We start from the raw sequence: 21,684 nt of genomic DNA on the forward strand, positions 1-21,684 counted from the left end.
GCTCATAACAGAGTCTATGATTAGCGCTCTGTCTTGGGCACAACATCATCTCCTCTGTGCATTGACTGCATTGAAGGGCCTTCAGTGCTCCTAGGCAGATGCTGCCAAATTGGTTATTCATAGAATCATAGAATGGTTTGGGTTGGAGGGGACCTTTAAAGGTCACCTAGTCCAACCCCTTTTTTTTTTACTGCTTCATTGCTAGAGGTTTAGGGCATCATGTAGTTTATGCTCAGTTAAGATGGTGCTGGAGATATATGTCATGGGAGCATAGAAATGGGACTGTGATAATAATACCCGTTCTTGATGGCTCCATTATCTCATTTTTGAACGTGCTAAGCAGGTTTCAAGTGAGGGGATGTATCTTCTTTTTGAGTTCATTTATATAAGCTCAGCAGAGAGGAGTTAACCATCAGATCACTAACATTAATGGGATTCCAAACTGTATATTCAGGCAAAAAATTGTTCATTGTCTCTAATCAAAACAAAATACTTTACTTTGAACTACTCTTGTGGTAGAATCTCTCTGCCTAGAGATTCCCTAAGAGGAGAGAGCTGACTAGCTCGTACAGAAGGAGGAGGAAGTTCAGGGGAGGGACCTTCACGACCTGACTTTCCTCCAGTTTGCTCAAGTTAGCATCATGAATGCTATTTCTTCTTTATAGGTGTAGTTACTTGGGTCGTGATGATGTTGTCCTGAGGCACTGGCATAATGTATTCCAACCCTGGGACTCTTTTATTAGAAAATTGTTGTGATATGAGATCAGAACCAAAACTCAAAGACCAGTATTTATATTGTAGGTTGGTTTGGCTTTTTTGCATCCTTGGAGGTACTTACATGTAACTGGTTGGGTTCCCCCCCCCACCCCCCCCCCCACCCCACTCGGCTGTGCCCTGATTCTGGTCTAAATCCAAGAATTAGTCTTAGATTAGTCATTGTTGAACTGCAGTAATAATTTCCAGTAGCACCAACTTATAGCCATCTACCGTGCTTGACTGGAGTTGATTGTTAATAATACTTACGTTCCTAGTGGCATTTGGAAGGGCGATAACCATACTGGATCTGTGCCCAGCTGGAGGCAGAGGAGAACTTTATTTGCTTATTTGTATTAGAATGTTATTCTCCTGTTCTGCCCCTAATTCTGTGTGCTGCTGAGCTCGCTGTTGCAGCTACAGCTTTGAGATGCTTGCTGACCCAGAGAGGTGCTTCTGAGTGCAGATGGTCTGAGTAGGACGTCATCACATTGTAGTTGTTGTCCTCATGTGTGTTGTACAATGGCAAATGCATCACTAAAGGATTCTCTTCTTTTCTATGGGTTTCTAATTGCTAGAGTTAAAACTACAGGTTTTTGAAAAGCAAAAGGGCTGAATACTCAAACTTTTGACAATCTCTTTTGGGTGGGGTTTTGGAGAGTTTTTCTTGGCAGGTGTGATGAGGTTATCTGGGCCCAGCAAACAAGATTCTCAGAAGGCAAATGTAGAAAGTCTCTTCCAGTAGAAGTGGGTGCATATCTAAATTGCTTTTTTGGTGGTAAGCTGTCATGTTGGTCAGTGTCTGGTAATTCGAACAATTCAATTCAAACCCTTGCATTAAACAGAACAGGTTGAGTGGCCAATAAGCTGGAAAATTGGAAGAAAATCTTGCTAGGTTCAGCTGGTGCCTGGCATGGGAGCAGCCTGTCCGTATGCTAAATGCTTCTGCAGCCAAGTGGGCCAGAAGTATGAGTGCCCGCATGTGAGGCAGAATAATAAAGCTGGAGGGGGACTAGTGTCATTCTCTGAACAGCTTTATAGAAACAGCTAAAAGCCAGTGAAAGAAGCACAGCTAGTCAACTAACAATCATTTTTGGGTACAGAAATAAAGTTATAGCTACTTTTCATGGACATAATTGTTTTGCGCTGAATACGTTGGTTAGAAACCCATCAAGGGATCAAAGGGTGGAGTTGCCTTGTCTGCTGGTTACCTGTTGGGTGCTGGCTTAGCTGGAGGCAGTGAGATGTTTTGATGGGTCTCGTCACTGATCACTCCAGTGAATTTGTGTTGCGCTGGAGCTCTGCCAGAGCGGTGAGCTACTTGATAATGGCTGATCAGATTTTTTTCCTTTGAAATCACACTAATTTTAGTGGCAGTTTTGTTTTATTTCTAAGTTACCAAGTGTTATTTTGGAATTACTGATTAAATGTAGGCCGTGAACAGTTGGCAAGGCTTATAATTCTTTCCTTCCATACAGACAGTATGTTGTCTAAGCTGAGAGCTATAGTTTTGAATGTAAGAGGACGGTAGAAAGTGCACCACAGTTAAACAATAGGTGGGAAGATTGCAAGAAATGGTGGCAGAAGTTTGAGAGATAAGTGGCTTAATGCTGTAGATGGAAAAGTGTTTTTTCAACCACTCTGCACAGAGTCTGCCCCACGTGACTTGAATTTAAATTCAACTGGACCTTGAAAGCAAAACGCCAGTTGTCAGAATGGCCCTGGGTTCTACAGTTAAATGATCTGTCTTTTTTGTTACCCAGTAATTCAGTTCCATCTCCTTTATGTATCCTCATTTATCCTTATACATAGAATATACACTTACAGTTTTATCTCTCAGATTTTTGTGATGGAAGGTCCATTCCTACCTGTCTGCTCAAACTTTCTTCATGTCTGTCTTAAGATTGCAAGACTGGAACCAGTAACAAATCCACATGGAAAAGTGTGTCACTTTATTTTTAAAAAGCTGTTTCCTAGAAAGCCCTGCATTTGCAAGCATAATTACAGTTCTTTCTTCCTAGCACCTTTCATGCAAGCATGCACTGTCTTCATAAGAATTTCTGATTGTATCGTAATTCAAAAGAAATAGGATGTAACTGTTAGCTTGATTTTATGTTTTGTCTAAGCTACCGAGAGTCATTAATTGTAGCTCCAGAGCAACATCTGATTTATGAGTTTAACTTCTGTGCGAATATTAGTGATATTCAAGTAATCGGAGATACCAAGTTTACTCTCTTGTGTTTCTAGATTTACCAGAGATGCTGGTTAGTATTCAAAAAAGCTTCAAGCAAAGGGCCAAAGAGGCTGGAGAAATTCTCAGATGAACGAGCTGCTTACTTTAGATGCTATCACAAGGTAAGACTTGGTAATATCGTCATTTCTCAAACACTTTTTTTAATGTACAATCAAGAATAAAATCTCAAGCTAACATGTATTTATTGGCCTGAAAATTGGAACTTTTTTTACTATCAAGGTCCTAAACCCACTTGTATATTCCTTCATTCAGTGAAGTAGAGGCAGAGTAAGTGTTCTATTTTCTGCTTTATAGTAAACATCTTGCTAAGCTAATGGAAAATGACTTTATTTTTAGAGATGTCCTTTCCTTTCCTCAGCCCTTTAAAATCAGATCTGAAATACTTTGCAATGACTACTACTCTTTGTAATTACAGTAACAACCATCCAAGGTAACATGTGAATTCAAAAACCTGGGTACTTAGAGGTTCCCATTTTACTAGGATTTTGCATCTGTGGGAAGACAGTAGACAGCTACAGAAATGAAGGACAACATGCTAATTTTTCTTGCAGTGATGGTGTGAAAACCTTTGCTAAATTCACCGGTATTAAAAGAATGAAGTTTTTCCCTCTAATCACTTCTCCGGAGTTATGTGCACATTTCGTATTCATCTGAGAATTTACATGTGTAATTCTCCTGGGCATGGAGATGAAAATAAGAAACCCTTTAATTTATAATCATTGTTGGCAAAAGCTTAATATATTAGAAGATTAGGAATTATGTGCATAAATTCCTAGGAGTCAGCAAGCACAGCTCAGCTTGAGGCTGATCTGCACTTACTCACTTTGACATACATTTAGGAGGAAATCTTGAGGGAATACTGAATCTGAATCCAGACTTGTCTGTCTACATGCCACGTAATTTGTACTTGATTGGTCATAAAACCTGTGGCTATTTGTAGTAAGTCATGCCCAGAAATAGTTAATTCAAATTTATATTAAGCAACTTTCAAAAGTAATGAGAAGTGCATTTTTTTATTTGATGTGTGTGAGGGTTGCACAGTGTGTATAAGATAATTTCCAGCTTTGTGTGAAACGCTGCATTTATATTAGTATGGCTCTGTCAATTATTGATGCAAATCTGTATTTCTTCTATTGTATTAATGCAATATATTATTAGCAGCACACACTGACTTGAAGTTCACATTAGGTAATGGATATGAAATCCAAGAGGAATCTAAATGAGGTTGGACTTTTTTCTCTTCTTTCAAGAAGTTCTGTAGGTTAGCACTTATTTGTCACATATACAACCTAACAGCAGTTTCCTGCATCTGGATCTGCAGACTAAAGCACCATAGAAAGTCTCACTAGCTTTGGAGGGATTTTCAGTTTTTAAGTCAAGCTTAGTCTATAGTTAACAGTTACTTGATTTTAAACTATTGCTTCTTCTATAAATTTAGCTTCTGGATTTCTGTGGTAGCTTATTTGACAGGAGTAAGCAATGGTCAAACTCCACAATCAGTCACTGGGAATCAACTGTTTGCTGTAGTAGCTGCAAAATTCATGCTTTTTGCTTTTGAAAGCTGTAACTGTATGTAATCGGATCTGTAATGTTAATAGTTATAGACATTAAAGCAAACCCTAGTCTTGGCTGAAGTTTTGTGAAACATTGTCATAGCAGTAAGACATCTTACACACATATTTTGTGTGTGTTTTATCAGAACTTAGCCAAATCTAGGGGTTATTTCAGGCAGGATGAAGGCCTAAACCCAAATGTCTTGAGGGGAAGTGGGCAGAGAAATTTTTACCTTTTGGAGGAGTAAAACAAATTTGAATGCCGTGTGTACTCCTGAAAGCACTGGTTCCAGCGGGAGGAACTGATAGATTGGTTCCTAAGTCTCCTTTGGGGGGCGGGTGGGGTGTCTTGGGGTCCGAGTCTTAAGCTGAATATACCTGAGATGATCAGTCTGAGCTTCTATGTTTTTTTAGTGTCTTGGACCTGCTGAGCTGGACTGCCAGCTCCAATCACTGAGCCCTTCCCCTAAGCTTCTGTCTGCTTCAGGTCCCAAGTATGTAGACCCGAATTACAGGATGCAAGGCTGAGGTTTCTGCCAGAAAGCCTGTAGTCCTCCTGTATAAAATGGAGAGATCTCTTCCTAGCACCGTGCCAGCCTGGACGCTGTGGATGCGCTTGCTGAAAGCCCCTGGGGTGCAGACAGGCTGGACGACTGGGCAGCGATCTCGCTGCCGTTTGTGGGAGCTACCCTGGGAAGATTGCCATCAGCACTTGTTCTCCACGTTTATCACTCCTCTTTGCCACTCTGTAATGAAGCAGTGCTAACCAAGTAGAGTGGTTTAAATGTGATTGCACAGGACAGTGGGTTGTCACTTATGCAGTGTTGCTATTTGGCAATGGAGCTCTGCAGTGTCCCCATTTTTTTCTTGTGATGGTAAATGAGGCTGTCCTCTGGTTGTAGAGTCATCAGCTATACAAGTTGACAGGTCCTGTTTATTTTTAATGAACCTTACTGAAAGGAAGCTAATGAATATTAAATAGCATTTTCTGGCTAAAATGTGTTAACTTACAAATAGCACCGGGGGATAAAAATGAGTTTCTTTTTTAAATAAGCTTTGTAAATGTGTGAAATTCTAAGGTGGTGAAAGATGCAGCTTCTAACAGTATTCAATATGAGGTGTTGAAAAAGGAGAACATATCACTGCTGCTCTATACCGCTCAATAGTTGAAACAATTCTTAGAAAAAGCACAGTTAATTATTAATTAAAAAAACTCCAACAAACAACTTAATACAGTAGAGTCTTCAACTAACACTACTTGTTACCTGGTTTTGATATATAATATTAACGAGACGTTGGTACTCAAGATATCATCCAGAGGTCTAGGATAGTCATTGCTGTTGTCTTGATATACATTTGGTCAGCAAGAGCAGCTTGATGGTGTGTAGAGGCTTTTCTGTGACTATTCTAATTCTGTCACTCCTGGACAGAAGGCTGCTTCTTGCTGCCTCTGACAATAAAGTTAATCCTACAAATGAGAAGCCCAGCCAGTCCTGTTAACATGTCAAGTGTCACTGTATCATAAGCTTGTGCTAATGAATCTAAGGACGAACGCAGTTCAGTCTGATAGATGATACTGTAAGAAGAAAACCTCACTTACAGATTACCAGTGTTTCAGAAATATGGTCATTAACTTCCTGCCTGGGTTCTGAAGTGATTCTCAAATGCTGTTGAAAGCAGCATCAAATCTAGAAAACTGAGGAGGCCCCGCTCACCCCGTCAATCTCAGGAAAGATTTAATCCGTCATAAAACTGTAAAGGGTAGAAAAAGAAAAATGATGAATGGAGCTAATTTTTCAACAGCACCTGCCTCCTTCACTGAAGTGTTAAATTGTTTCATTTTATTGCTTTTTTTTTTTTCTGATGAATTAAAGTGCAAATGTTACTCTGATTTCTTAGTGGAAAGAGGCTGTCCAGAGCATTTGCTCTGTTGGCACCATGGTGGTACCAGTCACTGGAGCTGAGTTGCTGAGCTGTCTGAGACCGTACAACATCTCCTCGGCACCTTTATCCAGTCAAGGTCTCTCCTTTATCCATCTGAAGTCTGAGTCACAAGCAGTGTTTTTGAGGTGTCTCGGTGGTTTCTGTTATATTGGGGGCCCGATTTGTTCGCATTTGAATGGATGATGTATGGGTCCTCTTCTGCAGCCCTGCACCAGGGGCTGAATTTTGACATCCTTGCCACTGGAAGTTTAAAACAACGAAGGAAATAAGTACTTTTTTTGTATAACATTGACCTTTCAATACTTTCTAATCGTGTTCTATTTTTTTAAAAGTAGAAAGGTTAAAGTGTCCTAAAATACAGGTCATCTGAGAACAGTCATCTGTTCACTTCATGCTTATGAAGTGAACTGGAAATTTGCATACACAAAGCAAATTGCCCACTTAATTCATTTGGTCCCACAAAGGAGAGAAAATAATTAGGATCCAGGCTACAAAATCCACGCAGAGTTTTGCCTTTCAGGTAGCTGTCTAGTTTTCACTTGTTAAATGTAAATAATCAACCACAAATTACCATCTGCTTTAACAAAATAATATTGGAGGAAGGAAGAAATTCTTATTTCTCCAAGTGACTTTGACTTCGCAATATGCCAGAAGAATCTTTAATATTCCAATACAAAACCAACTAATTGCATACTGCTGACAGGAATATACTGTTTCCTCGAGGGGATCTAAGTTTTAATCCGATTGTATTAATCTTGCCTTGAAACAGGAGAAGTAATTTAAACAGTCTTTCTGTCTAGTTATGGAATAATCCATTTGGAAAATTGAATTGTGTAATTTGTAATTGTTTTCCAGGCTTGCTAATGCAAAACTGTATCAGTAGCAAATTAAATGTTTAAAGTATGACCACTCTGCTAATAACTGGCTATTAAACATTTATTTTAATGAATACTATCACTTACTATGAATGAAATGTCTAGTGTGAGGCTTTAAAAGCATTGAAGTAACTTGTCAGAATATTTTGGTATCTTCACTGTAATGCCATACAGTGAGGCTCATTGCAAGTCTGTGGGGCAGGTATGTGTCCTTCCATATGGAAGGACATATCTTGTGCATGGGTCCACTGATGCTGCGAGTGAAGGAGCAGCCTCTGAGAGTGATGGTAAAAACTGAATCTCTAAATCTGGTAGTTGTTCCTGGCTTTAATTTCTTTGAATAAGTCAGTGTTGGACTACAGTTGGGTTGTGGCGAGTGTGTGCGATTCTGTATGTGAGCAAGTGAAAACTAGCAGCTGATGATTTTTCCCACTGAAGAAAGGGAGATACAGGCATGGCTGTAGGTTTTATTTATATATTTATATTTTTTAATAAATATTTTAAAGACTATATAAAATTTTAGTATGTTATGTATACTTAGTAAGTTAGATAAGTACCGGCAAATCTTATAAGCAGGACTGGGCTGGAATTGCAGCAGCAGCAGCATTTTCCATTAAATGTTCCCCTGGCGTGTCCTGGGAAGTGTTCTACCTGTACTCATCATGGGGGGAATTTTCAGGAAGCCAAGACAGAACCATGAAGTCCTTAATTAAGATTAAAACACAAGATACTTGAAAACCATTGAATGTGGCAGTTGTGTAGGCAATAAATATACTCCCTTGTGTTGTGTTCTGAAAGGCTACCCATATTTGGGAATTTTGTACTAATTCAAACAATAGTTTGAATGCTAAAGACCGTTTTCAGTAAACTGTGTGTTTGGCATGTTTTTGAAGGGAATGGGAGAGATGGAAGTATTTTTGCCTGAGTGTATCTGGTCAGGGTGAAGCTCTGTCTGCTTGTACGGTCGGTTGGGAAATGAATGATTAATCCCTGTTCCTGGTTCAGAACTCTCTTACCACACAGCTCTGCAAGCATTTTAGTTTTTAATCTAATGAAATGTATTTCAATTATATGGATTGTCATCTTAACATAAAGGAAGCTTGGAAGTGAAGGGAAGGGGAGAAGAGTGCAAAGGGAGGTCTTTAACCCTTAACAAAATATCATTCTTCTTGTGATTTCTCTGTTAATACTGCCTTAGGTCTGATATTTGTGGTTTACCCACCTTTTTAGAATTAAGTTTATAAAAGTACATTACTTATTAATCTCGGATAAATAAAACATACATGAATTAAACTAACAGTGAAAACACTGTTTTGCAAGAGCCTGGCAGGAGGAGAGTTATTTATAAAATGCAAAAAAAGAAAACTTCAGCCTCAAATATTTGCAGGTGTTTGGTGCCTGCTCCTGACTCCTTTCCAAAAGCGTGGTAGAGGGGGTGTTAGCAGCCTGCCACTTCTTCAGCGTGAATTCGGTGCATATGTGCCAGACAATTTGAACCATCTGTTGCACAAGGGTGAGCAACAGGAAGGCCATTTAGGCACCTGGGATAATGATGGCATTTTGAAGCACCTTGCTGGGTGACACAGCAGGTCAAATATCAAGTGATCTTTAGACAAGTTCTCCCTCAGGAGCGCAGGTGCACTGTTGAGCCTTGGCAGCAGGAATAGCTTCTTGGCTAAAGCTGGATCTTGCCAGAAAGGGCTATTACCGTACTGGAGTACCTCTGAACCTCTGAAAGGTGAAGGCAACTTCAGCAGTTCAGCCCCAAAAGGGAAGAGAGGGCAGCTGCTTATTGAGTGTATTTTTGCCAGACATAAAAATCAGGTGCCACAAGGTTGTGTCCAGGACAGAAGGCATGCATGAGCTGAAAGACTGAATTCAAGTGACTCTTCTGCATGCTCTCACTTGTGCCACTGACTTCAGAAAGAGTGCCAGACTTTGTCCATCTGTTAATCTCCATGTGTCTGCTAGGTCTGATATTGAAGAAAAACTTATTCTGAAACTATCTGGGAAGAGACTAGAGTATGTGGATGTTACTGTAGACATTTGGACCTGGGTCAGAGGTCGGAATTGGGGGCTACCTGTCTGTCACACTTCAAAGGGAGATGCTTTGGTGTTAGCTTGTGCAGCTCAACAGAAGCAAATGCCATCAGGAAATCTTCAGATGCGTGTGAAGTCTTTCAGACCGTGCTCTGTGAAATGCCACTATACAAGAGCTCTCAAGCAGTCAGTGCAGCACAAAATAACCCAGGATCTGCCAAATGTTGTAGCTAGCATTTCTCCAAATATAAATACCCTTTTTTTTTTTCCAGTTCAGAGCTAAAACACGAGTTACAAAGGATTTGATGATCAGTGAAATTAATGACACAATACCATTGATTTCAGTATTGATTTCAAGATATCACCCAAGGGGTGAAATCACCTGCAATTTCTTTTGACCAGGCTATAAGCCAGGGCTCTTGGAGTGTGTTTTTGGTACATGGGTGCTGTGCTTTGCGGTGCAGTCAGTCTACATTCACACAGGGCATAAGGTGATTCCTGGAAGCACCTGACTTACTGCACACTGCTGCAGGGTGTGGACTTACATCGGGTCTCTGTCCTGTCCCTCCTCCCTTCTCCCGGCATATAGCACTCGGAGGTGGGGTGAAGTGATGAGGAAGGGACTTAGGATAGAGCTTTATAAACACATTTAAAAAAATAATCCTCATATAATTAAGTTGTTCATGTCCACCCCATCTCTGTACCCCTTTTTCCTTCCTCCCTTCCCTGTACACCCACCCTGCAGACCCAGGGAAAAGCCCACCAGTCTGAACTGCCCTTGCACTAACACCCAGGTCAGTGGCACACTCGTGTGCTCTCTATCTTCATCCTCTGCTCTTATGTTGACTTAAGGAGGGTTTTCGCTTAGAAAGATGACTTAACTGCTGGTTGATACCCCAGAAAAGCAAAATAGACCACTGTGAATACTGCAAAGGCAATAGATAAGAGATAAATAATGTCTTAGGTAATCTGCATTGTCTTCTTCATAACACACTGTGCTTAGAGGGAGTACAGTAATAAAAAGCAAATGTAGGAGAAGGCATATTCAAATGAAACAAATTTTTCTGTTCAGAAGGATGAACTTTGGGATTTCAAGCATGAGCTGATTCTTGTAAAATCTCTATTGGAATATATTACGCTGCATTTGAGATTACAAAAAAGTACTTCACTGCAGTAACTAACTGGCTTTTGAGAGGAATTTATGATAAGAAGGAAAAAGTTATTGCTATTCTCAGCTCCAAAACAATGATGCCATTATATTCATGCTTTTTTCATATTTAGTTGTTTCTAAAGGGGAATGCAGGAGTTGTGAGTTATGCTGTCATGAGGTCAGGTCACCCAGTCACCACACTTCTGGACACCTTGAGTTTTGCACAACTCCCTAATGGTCCGCTGAAGTGACTGTAGCAAAAGTAGCTGTCCTCACTCGCGGGGAGGAGAAGCGAGATTGCTGTGCTGGGCCATAGGATGGAGGAGGAGCTGCTGTGTAACTTTTCGTGAAACTTTTCTTGACTGGGAGACCTAAAGAAAGAAAATTCTTGGTTGCAAGGCAAGTCAGTGGCTTCTGTCCTACTCTGTGTGCTGGGTAGATCTTGTTGGAATGACCAACTGCTTCTGATGTGAAGCCCTAGACTGGAGGGAGACTGCAGGTATCTGAGATACTGGCAGGAGCAAATCTCAGTCCCTGTGGCTGGGTTCAGAGATGATGCAGTCCTAGAGCTGCAATGTGGATATGACACATAAGCAACAGTGTGCAAGGCTGGAAGCCTTTGGGTGGGTAGGGATGAGCTGGAGATTGGAGAGTGGAGACTGGAAAGTACAGGATGTCTCTAGTAGTACAGAAATGAGAGGAAATGGGTGATGGATACTCTGCGCCAGGGATGCAGAGACTGCAGGAGCTCATGTAGGGAGATTGGGCAGTAGTTGCAGCTTGCAGCCCTAATGAGAATACCCCCCAAGTTGTCGTGTTTTAAAGTGTGGTCTTAGGGATGCTGGGAGTGGTGAAGGTAAGATGTACAGGGTTGGAGTCATAGTAAGAGAAACAGTGACCAGAAATGTCTCTCCTTTAGTGTAGGCAGACAAAGCAAATGTTTTAATCTTGTCCTTCTCACGTTCCCAGCAGTGTTATGAACATCTGCTCCCATCTGGCCTGGAGGTGCATGACTCAGTCTGAACGCAGGGCCACTAGTGACACTGTTTGGGTTGGTTGGTTGTTTTTTCTTTCCTAGCTCTGCGCAGTAGCTAGCAGCCTCCCACATGGTCAAGTGTCCTTTGCCTCCCTCTCTAGGATGTAGGGTGTCTCCCTGCCGGGGGCTAAGGCAGCACGTGCTATCCGTCACCAGGGGCTGACGAGGGGCATGGGCAGCAGCTGACCACCAGTTGGTACTTCTGAGCCTCCTCACAGCTGAAAGTGCTTTTGGCTCCTGAGACAGCACGGAGAGGCAGTTTACTATTCCCTGACTGGTATAAACCTTTCATGATCTCACTGAGCCCTGTCACAGCATCCTCAGGACCCATCACACTAGAGACAATTACTGGGATATCCAGCAGCAGGAGTGTGACGTGCCTGATTTTAAGCAATGAGCTTTCCATTAGGATGAATCCTAGATAGCTAAATGATTCATTACCAAAACGTATGGCTACGTTCTGCTTCTGCTAACTTTTGTACTCGTAGGTACAAAACTTCATTAGCACGTTCACTTGCAGAAAATGTAAATGTGCTCAGTATAAATGTCAAAGTAGCTGCTGTCCTGAATGAAAAAGTCTAGCTCTTTTTTTCCTCTTGCATTTGAATCCTTTCTTGGCATATGAGAAAAATATATGAGTTGAACTTGGCAGCTGGCAATTTGTGCTTAACCTGTCGTGCTGAGCACAATGGCAATAGGTTATGACAGATTTGTCATATTTAACCATGAGTTTGTCAGTGTCTTGTTAGCACTGGGGGATGTGCTTCCATCACAGGATTTCCTGGAAGAGTAAAAAATGCTCATGCAAAATTAAGCACAATTAAGAAGACTCAGTTTTGACATTTCTCAAAATCTTGAACCTGGAGGCTATAAGAACCTGAGTTCTAAATTTGGCAGCTATGCAGAAGGTTTTCTGTGTTCCCCATGGGATGTTCCTTCCATTATTTCCTTCTGCTATTGCCCATAGAATGAGTTTCCGGACATTGGATCTGTTATTTATTTTTATTCTGGGGAGACGTTGCCCACCAACTGCTCTTTGTTCCTTCCATTCACAGTAAGATTACCTTTTCAGGGGTCTTGCTTGCAAATGTGATTTTTGGCTGTCTGTTCTTCCCTGCTGGAAGGGAATGGGCAATAAATTGACTGCAAGAAGAAAGCGACTTAGGATGAAGGGCCAGAGAGGTGCAGCGGGTGTGCTGGTGAACCCAAGATGCTCTAGAGGAGCAGTTTCTGTTGCTGGACCCTACAACACTGATAACTCTTTATACTTCTTGAGTCTTATAGCTAAGACAATTGCTGCATTTCTTTTTTAAAGTTGACACAGTTTGATATGAGACTATTCCACACAACTAATGAGACCTAAGTAGTAAAGTCGTTAGCTTGTACAGCTTTGGGAACATTTATGTTAAATTCCCCCTCTTTCTCTCTCTCTTCAACCCCTACCATGTAAAAGAATCAGTGAAATGTTTTCTGATAATGAATATTTAAATATAACTTCCTGATTCCCCATCTGGGTGTTAGCCTTTATATTAAAAGGAATTTAAATAATGAAGAATTCCTCCTCAGTCAAATTTAGGAGTGTTACTTATGGTTGTGAGGGTGAAAAGTGGATGTTAGAAATATGAAGTGACTGTAGTATGTATTTACTAAAGCTGTATATATGGTAACAGATACATGTTTATGTTTTTGGTGTGAAAGCTATTTTTCCAATCAGTTTTTGGCAACCAAGCAACAGAAATCTGTGTTTACAAGTCTGTGAATCTTTAAAGCTAAAAAGCTTTCTAATAACTAAAACTGATTTTTTTGATTTTTTTTTTTTTTTTTTTTGTGTGGACCATTCTAACAAATCCTCAACTTTCCATCAAAAATAATTTAGAGAGCAGCTTTTCACCATTCTTACAGTTTTGTTCTCCATGATGACAGCTGTGCTGGAACCGGACTTGCTCCTCCAAATAGGTGAATCCTTTAGATTTTTATCGTCACCTCTGTTTGCTTCTGCTACATCAGGTTGGTCTTTCTCATGTCCCTCACGTAAATATTTCTCAAACTGGAGTGAGCTTTGATTCTACCTGCCTCTTGGCTAAAATCCTGTTCAGATGGTGTTGCACTGAAGCTCACATACAGACAAGAGAGAACTGGAGGACGCAGCTGCTTCATCATCCAGGGTCTTCACGTTGATTGTGTAAGGCGATTCATGTCAAGGCTGCATTTCTTTAAGAGCAATCATAGGCATGTTCATGCTTTCTCCCCTTTTCTCTGTCCTTTGCAACATGATATAATTCTTTTCTCTCCTTCTCCAGTCAATAATGGATATATATCTTTTCAAGCTCCTAATTAAAACTCCAAATTGTGCTTTTTCAGGTCACAGAGCTCAATAATGTGAAGAATATATTACGAATGCCAAAAAGCACAAAGAAGCATGCTGTTGGGATTTATTTTAATGATGACACATCGAAAACCTTTGCTTGTGAGTCAGGTGGGTAAAATGGCAACGCGCATTAGAAAACATAAGAGCATTAACTGTGAAATTATAAATGTATTATACCTACACACAGATTTTCTGGGCATTTATACAGAACTTGAGGCAGATGAGTGGTGCAAGGTGCTGCAGATGGAGTGTCTTGGAACGCGAATTAATGACATTAGCCTTGGAGAGCCTGACTTGTTGGCATCTGGTGTAGAGAGGGAGCAGAGTGGTAGGTACATAAATGTTGACCTTTTAAATCTTTAATTGCATTATTTTAAAGTCTTTTGGACTGTGCACATGAATATCAGAAATAAATCGGAGCAAAATGGTTTTTCCAAGCCCTCCTTCCTGTTTTGTGGGGGTTGTTTTTTGGGGGGTTTTTTTGGCTTTTGGTTTTTCTTAATTGCTACCGGAGATAATAAGTAAGATAACTAGAATTATTTTGGAGTAGTACTTTCCTTTCTCAGACAAGTTGGTTGCTTTTGGAGATGGGGACTATCTTTTGTTGTGTGTTTTCTTGTATGATGTTGGTACAACAGTTTCAGTCTGTGACTGAGGCTCTTCGGCAGCATTGTAAAGCAAATAATAAATAATAGTAATTGCATGCAAAACCTGAGGCCATGGCTACTTCACTTTGCTATGCAAATTAACTAAGTACATGCACAAATGCAATTGCAATGTATTTATTCATGCACACAATTTTATTAATTGTTTGCAAATATCAGGATTATGATGGTGCAGTTCTCTTCAGTGTCTGAATGCACGCACAAATGTTTGATGCCCTTTGAGTGCAGCATTCTGACTGCCCCAAACATGGAGTTTATTGACTTACTGGAAGGAATGGAGTCTTTGTTTTTGAATTAATTGTTCTAAGTAGAAATAAGATCTTGTATTAGAGATGGAAAATAGGAAATTCCTTTAATGACTTGCACATTTAATGGGCAGGGATTTTAGACTAACCTTTTGTTTTTCTCCCAGAGAGATTCAATGTGTATTTGATGCCATCCCCTAATTTAGATGTGCATGGGGAATGTACCTTGCAGATAACATTTGAGAATATCTGTCTTTGGGACATCCAGAATCCCAGAGTAAAACTCATCTCTTGGCCATTAAGTGCCCTCCGACGCTATGGGCGGGACCCATCTTGGTTCACGTTTGAAGCAGGGAGGTAGGTGTGCGTTCACTCTGTTGCGTTGCTTTCCTCGGTGGTGCTGCATGGTGCTCTGGACCACTTCCGAAGGTTGTTGAATGGCATGAGAGCTTATCTGCAGACAGAGGCTAGTCTGTACCCTCTGCAAAAAAAAAAAAAATTTAAAAAAATGTTGAAACAAATATAAAAACAAATAAAAAACCTTTTAATCCCAGGTTGCAGCTTGAAAGGAAGTAGTTGCCAAATAAAAGTGCCTGAGGATGGGAGTGGGAGAGCTGAGGTATGCCAGGGGATTGCAGGGTGGAGGCTGACAGCATTGTATATTACTGTATAGGGTTGTTCTTAAATAAAGCTCTATATGAGCCAGAGAATTGGATGGACACATCTGGGAAGAAGGGGTGAACATCACTCCAGAATTTGTGCAATGTGGGCCTTTGGGCACAGAGTTACGGGTTCTGTACTAGAAGTGGAGTTTGAAGTTGAGAGCAGTGAGTGCCAAGTTGTTTCCCAAAAGCAAACTAAAGTAATGGAGAAGAGACTCTTGTTTTTCATTGATTATATTCCTGTTTTCCATCTATTTGACAAATGGATTTATAAGAAATTTGAATGCAATTCCTTGTTTTAGAGATGTTGTCCTGTATTGCTTCCTGCAGCTCAGTCTTAATGAACTGAAGTCTTTGTGTGGCTGAAGTTGGAGCACTTATTTATTGAACTAAACTATCAAATCCTTTCTAAGGGATATGGATGCATTATTTTAGATAAGCACATTAAAGAATTACAATAGTAAAAGAGAAACAGATCTTACAGTTAACTTATCTGGAAAGGGAAGAGGCATTTAAATGTCCATCCTCCATATTACTGCAGAATTTAGTCCCCTCGGAGGGGGGAAGGATACATTTTTATTTAGCTGATCATGCATTAGCCATGATAAGACAATGCAATTGGGATGCTGAGGATATGTATTTATTGTTTCAAGTGGAAGACAAAACCCTGCAAAACTCATTACAGGCAGTGTTACAAGTCTGAAAGGGGAAGACAAATTAATCCTACCTGGCACAGATTCTAGATAGGGTCTAAATATTAAAAATCTGGGTCTTACGCATGAACTCTCTAGAGCTTAAGCACTTATGATAGATCAGTGGTACTTAGCTGAGTCCCTGTTTGGCGAGAGCAATACAAACATGGGCTAAAATGGTAAGACTGGACCAGGGCTGCTAAGACCCATACGCAAAGACTTTTAGATAACTTCATTCCATATTTCAACAACCTTTGTTTGCTTACTGCTTGTGCGATAGCACTTTCTGAGCAGCGTGGTAAAGTTTTGCTTGTTTATGGTGATCTGTAAACTTAAATCTCACACTTGGATCCCATCTGTTCTTGCTTTGGCAGGATGTGTGACACAGGAGAAGGACTATTCATCTTTCAGACCAGAGATGGGGAAGCAATCTATCAGAAGGTTCACTCGGCTGCTTTGGCCATAGCAGAACAACACGAGCGCTTGTTGCAGAGTGTGAAAAATTCAATGGTATGGCTGTTCATTATGTTTGTTGTTTTGCACTGGGCAACAATGAACTATATGTTTCTTCAATGTGATTTTTAAGTTTTGATTCACAGATAGTAAGCAGTCTGATTATTGCTTTTATTAAATTCTGCTTGATTTTAGTATTTAGGGCAGTATATATAACTGGGGTTGCTTTTCAAGAATCAAAACAACATGGAAACTTATAGTCCTTGATTTTTGTGTTTGCAAAGCTATCAATACATGTGAATTAATACAGAGATGATAAGCTCCTGTCAGTGCACATTTTCATTAGGTTCCTTTGATTAATCAGCATCATGGGTTTGGAAGCATTTCTCATCAATCTATTTGCAAAATGTTGTGGCTCGTGCTCAGTTTTCCATTTGCTAATTGATGTCTACACTCCAAGGATGATTTGGAGAGAGTCATATGGTTCAGATTAAACTATGGGGGAGGACTAGATGTTTGTCTGATCTCTCAGTGCATGTCTGTTTTCCATAAGTGCTTTTTGTGTCTAAAACTTGTTTTATGACGCACATGACTGGTAGGAAATATGAGTGCAAGGTGCAAAACTAGCATACAGATTGAGAACAGATAGTGTGGCATCTCCAAAAGCATTATGTCTAAGGAAGGCAGTTTTATGGCGCTTGCACCTAATATGTTCCAGGATCTTACTAACTTTAATTTTTTTTTTGGTCATGAAACCTGTGGAGAGAAAAGGAATGTTCTGTTTATCCCATATCACAATTGGTCTCTACACTCCAAGACTCACAGGTTGACTTTGACAGCAAAATTAGTATCCTGAAGATAACAGGCTTTCTGGAATGTATAAAATGCCCAGAATGGACAACTATGGCTATAAAAACCATCTCTATTCCAGGCAGTAGTAATTGGTTTATGTAATCTGCAACAAGACTTATGTCTTTCTCTTATTGTAAACATAAGCACTGCTGTTATCCCCATCCATGACTAATCGTTTCAGTAATTCTACTAACATCTTGGTTTCAGGGATAAGTTGTAGTGATGTATTATCCCAGTATTAACTGGATGACCCAGCTGGGATGAAACAGAAAATGCTGTTACTACTTGTAGAAACTTAAGAAAAGATGAGAGTGGATGTTGAGGGAACAGAGAAGGGAACAAATTGTCTTAAGTACTTGTATTTCTTTTATTCTTCCACTTTCTTGGACTTGAGACAGAATGGAAGCCAAATACCTGATAAGAAAGTTATTTCTCTTAATAACAGTCCGATGAGGAGGATCAAATGAGGAGAGGAGCAGCAATAGGAAACTCTTTCCAAGTGTCCCGACCAATCTTGTGCACTGGATAACTGATTGCTTCAGCCAAGCGCGCAGGCAAATGGGTAATTCTGTCTTTTGTAGAGCAGGTGGGATAACTGAAATGGGAAAGTGAGGAAAATTCAGGTCTGTTTCTATGTGGGTCATGCAATGTCTTTACTTTCAACAGGAAAGAGACTAGTTAGTGGGGTTTTTTATATATATATATTTCACACTATATATAGTGTGATATACCAGTGTTCAGTTGACACTACTCTGTTACTTCTGGCTGGTGTCATTACAATGTGGTCATTTCTGTAAAGCCCGTGGGAGAGCGCTGTGTCTGTGAGGATGAAGTACTGACTTGGAGCCTTTCTTGTGACAGCCTCTGCCCTGTGTACATTTAGACCACGTACTTTTCCCAGCACTTCCAGGTTCACCAGGAAGAGCTTGACCGTTTGCTTGCTTTCTTTCAAAAACATTAGAATTAGCAGGTGAACTCTGCAGCCAGCAGCACTGGTATTTTTCCCCTTCCCAGTAAAGTATCACCTAACGCCATCTTTGCTGATTTTGACTTTTGTTTAAAACCAAGAACATTTAGTTCTAGGTAATGAAGAGAGTTCTTGTTCAAAAATATCCAAAATTATCTAAGTTGAGACAGATGGGTAGATGATACAAGTACTCAACAGTAACTAAATTAAGCAGATTAAAATTAACCTAGGCTAAGTCAGCATAACTAGCTAATGTTTGTAGCCCACCAGGATCAGAAGTGATTGAGTAACCTGTTAAGAGCACAATTTCATTTTCAAAAAACAGGGATAAGTTCTGTAACAATAGTGAACAGGCTTACAGGCAATTTCATATTTGTTGGTTTTACATTTATGTAATAGCATCTTTAATAGATGATGTCTGATGCTGTACTGTAAAATTTCCATCTTACAAGTGCCAGTAGACTCAACAGATGCACAGTTGCTATAGATTTCAATAGAGAGCAGCTGTACAACCTCTAAAAGCTTTTTCATGAATACTGTGACCGACCACAACCCCTAAATCTAATTTTATAGACCCTAGAGTGCTAAGTGGGGGATAAGAACATATTCCTGGTGAACTGGAAGTCTTGTAATTTAGTAGCAGAATATAATTGTTTCAGGTGAATCCATATGCCCCTAAATACGAGGTTCCCAAGTCTGTCATAGAAAGGTTGTCTGGTTCCGAAATATTCAGTAAAACTTGGTGGCTTCTCTGGGGTTCAAGGACAGTCAGATTTAGAAGTTTAGGCAGAAGATCGTTATATCAGTGTAGAACTCAGGTGGCTTAGTTTGCTGATTACAAAATATTTGTAAAGTACATCTTTGTTCAGATTGATTGATTTTCCCTGTATTTTTCTTCTGCTCTTGAACGCCTCAGTAAGGAGTTCATTTTAGATGTTTGCACTTCATGCTTGGCTGTCTATATCATTTCTGTCTCCAAGAAATATTTACTCTGTGTGAATTTTTGTATTAGTGAAGCTTGAGCTATTATTTACAGAAAGGGTAAATAAAAGAAGAAAGTAGGAGATATGGTGGTGAGAAATAAAGTCTGCACTGAGTGTCTTCTGTTTGCTCCTGTAATCCTGACCACTGCTACATCAGTGATGCGATTAGCCAAGACCGAGGTGAAGTTGGTATTAAGCTACCTGAGGGCTCCTGGAGCCTGTGCAAGGAAAAAAAAAAAAGAAAAAAAAAAAGGAGTTGAATATCCCATGCTGACAGAGCGAAATAAAGCTGCCAAGTACTGTTGAGAATGTGGGCTATAATGTGTCTGTCACCTCCCTAGCAGTCGCTCTCTTTATATTACAGTATGTTGGTTCAGTTCGTGACTATAACTGGCTCTGGCTCTTGAAATGCATGTGGAAAATTGATGCGATAGTGGTTCCTCAGCTGGGAACCTCACCCTGACACTTTCTATTAATGTACTGTTGCTTTCTGCCGAGGTCTGAGCATATGCTGACCAGGGTCTGTGACACTTTCACAGGGTTCATTTATTTTCCTTTTCAGTGAATTCAAAGATCTCTCCCTTTTCTCTTTTAAAGGGAAGAAAGAGCTGGCTTTGCTTAGCGATGCATGAAGCCATTCTGGTCATTTGGTAACTCATCTCATCCAACTGTTTCCTTCCTTTCACTTTTGCATTGCCAGACAATGGAAAGAAAATATCTATTCAAGTTATATTTTCATGAGTATTTGGTTGCCATGAAAACTGACAGGAGCAGTGCTGTGACTTGACTGCTGTCATTTATGCCAGCTCTCAGTTCAGGTTGCTTTAAAAAAGACATTCCAACTTGACATCTCACTAAGAAGTAATAACAGTGAACTTCCCAGTTTTGGCAGCTAAAGCTCAGTGCTTCATAGAAAGATATTATCAGCCAGTTTACCGACAGCCTTCCCTGACTCTTCTTCCCCTCTCAGCAACTCAAGTGCGCACTTTGCACTTGATCCATCTGATGTGCCTCTGTCCGGGCTGGAGCCTGCTATTATCTCTGGCCATTTCCACAGAGATTGATAATTAAGAGTGGAAATGGTGCTCACTACCTTTTGAAATAAGAGGAGAATGTTGGGTATTGGTGTAAGATGGACAGTAGTCAAAATGGCAGCAATATGTTAGTGCCCTTTAATTTCTGAAGTTGTTTCTATTAGTTTACCATTCTGCAGTTTTGCTGTAATGAATTTAGCAAATGTTTCTTAAGCAATTATTGTTCTAATTGATTTTGATTGATTACATGAATTTGCTTCACTGGGAAGAAAATCTCCTCAAAACCACAGTGAGTGCAATCTTCTCCAGTTGGGGATCTCAAGATGAAGGTTTACCTAGTGCAAGTTGTTCTGCAAAATCTTTGAAAATTGGATTGTCAGCCTGAGGAAACCAACCAAACCTAACAAATCTTAAATCATCTTTCTTTTCTTTCCTTTTGGAGCCATTTTCGTAGCTAACTTGAGAGAATGTTGGTGTGCAGGGAGGGGGAGGGTTTAGGGTTTTGGGGGGAGGTTGTAAGTTTTTTGGGTTTTTTTTTTTTTTTTAAGCAGTACTTTTTTTTTTTTTTTTTTTTTTAATTTTTTAATGCAATTTTGCCAATTTGTTAAGATGGGATCCAAGAAAGAAAATACTTAGTCTTTCCTCCCTGAGCCCCCAGAACTTCTGGGAACCAACCGCACCCTGTGTTTGACCAGAGCTGTGCGTTGGCCCAGCAAACTGCCTTAGTATAGCTCCGTATATCTCTCATCCGGGTGACAAGAAGCGACAAGAGGTGGCACAGTGGGTCCCCAGCTGCTCTTGGCACTGGCTGCCGATGGCTGCGAGTGCAGCTTCTCCATCCCCTTCCTCTGTGGATCTGTCATAGCCACCGGAGCTGCAGGGTGGCTTTGTGTTGTCCCTCGCTGCTTCTCGCATCTTTGCCGCTTCTTTGGTTTAGGCGTGACTTAACATAACGTGATCCCTGCCACGTGTGCAGGGAGCTGCGTTTGAACTGCTCTGGGGATCCTGATCTCTTTTCAGGTTTCAGCATTCTCCTTCTCCCCTGGGCAGAAGAGGGTGAAAGGCTATGGATTAGGTGCTCTCCAGTTAACACATTATTTGTTGTATTAATGGTATGTGGAGTCGCATGTCCCGCCTGGCACTCCGCTCGCAGCCTTT

At 40.4% G+C, this 21,684-nt stretch overlaps 1 protein-coding gene across 2 annotated transcripts in view; it reads left to right on the top strand.

The window, feature by feature from the left end:
- DOK5 (docking protein 5) overlaps positions 1-21,684 on the top strand; it is a 45,591-nt gene that overhangs the window by 18,361 nt on the left and 5,546 nt on the right. Inside the window, exons 2-6 of one of the 2 annotated variants that reach the window (XM_050907343.1) lie at positions 3,001-3,108; positions 13,967-14,081; positions 14,161-14,301; positions 15,051-15,240; positions 16,612-16,747. In XM_050907343.1, coding sequence (XP_050763300.1) covers positions 3,001-3,108; positions 13,967-14,081; positions 14,161-14,301; positions 15,051-15,240; positions 16,612-16,747 — 690 coding nt within the window. The remainder of the gene's footprint in view (positions 1-3,000; positions 3,109-13,966; positions 14,082-14,160; positions 14,302-15,050; positions 15,241-16,611; positions 16,748-21,684) is intronic. The other variant, XM_050907344.1, reaches the window with a different exon arrangement.

The sequence above is a fragment of the Gymnogyps californianus genome, chromosome 17 (assembly GCF_018139145.2).
Source record: "Gymnogyps californianus isolate 813 chromosome 17, ASM1813914v2, whole genome shotgun sequence".
In the NCBI taxonomy this organism is placed as follows: Eukaryota; Metazoa; Chordata; class Aves; order Accipitriformes; family Cathartidae; genus Gymnogyps; species Gymnogyps californianus.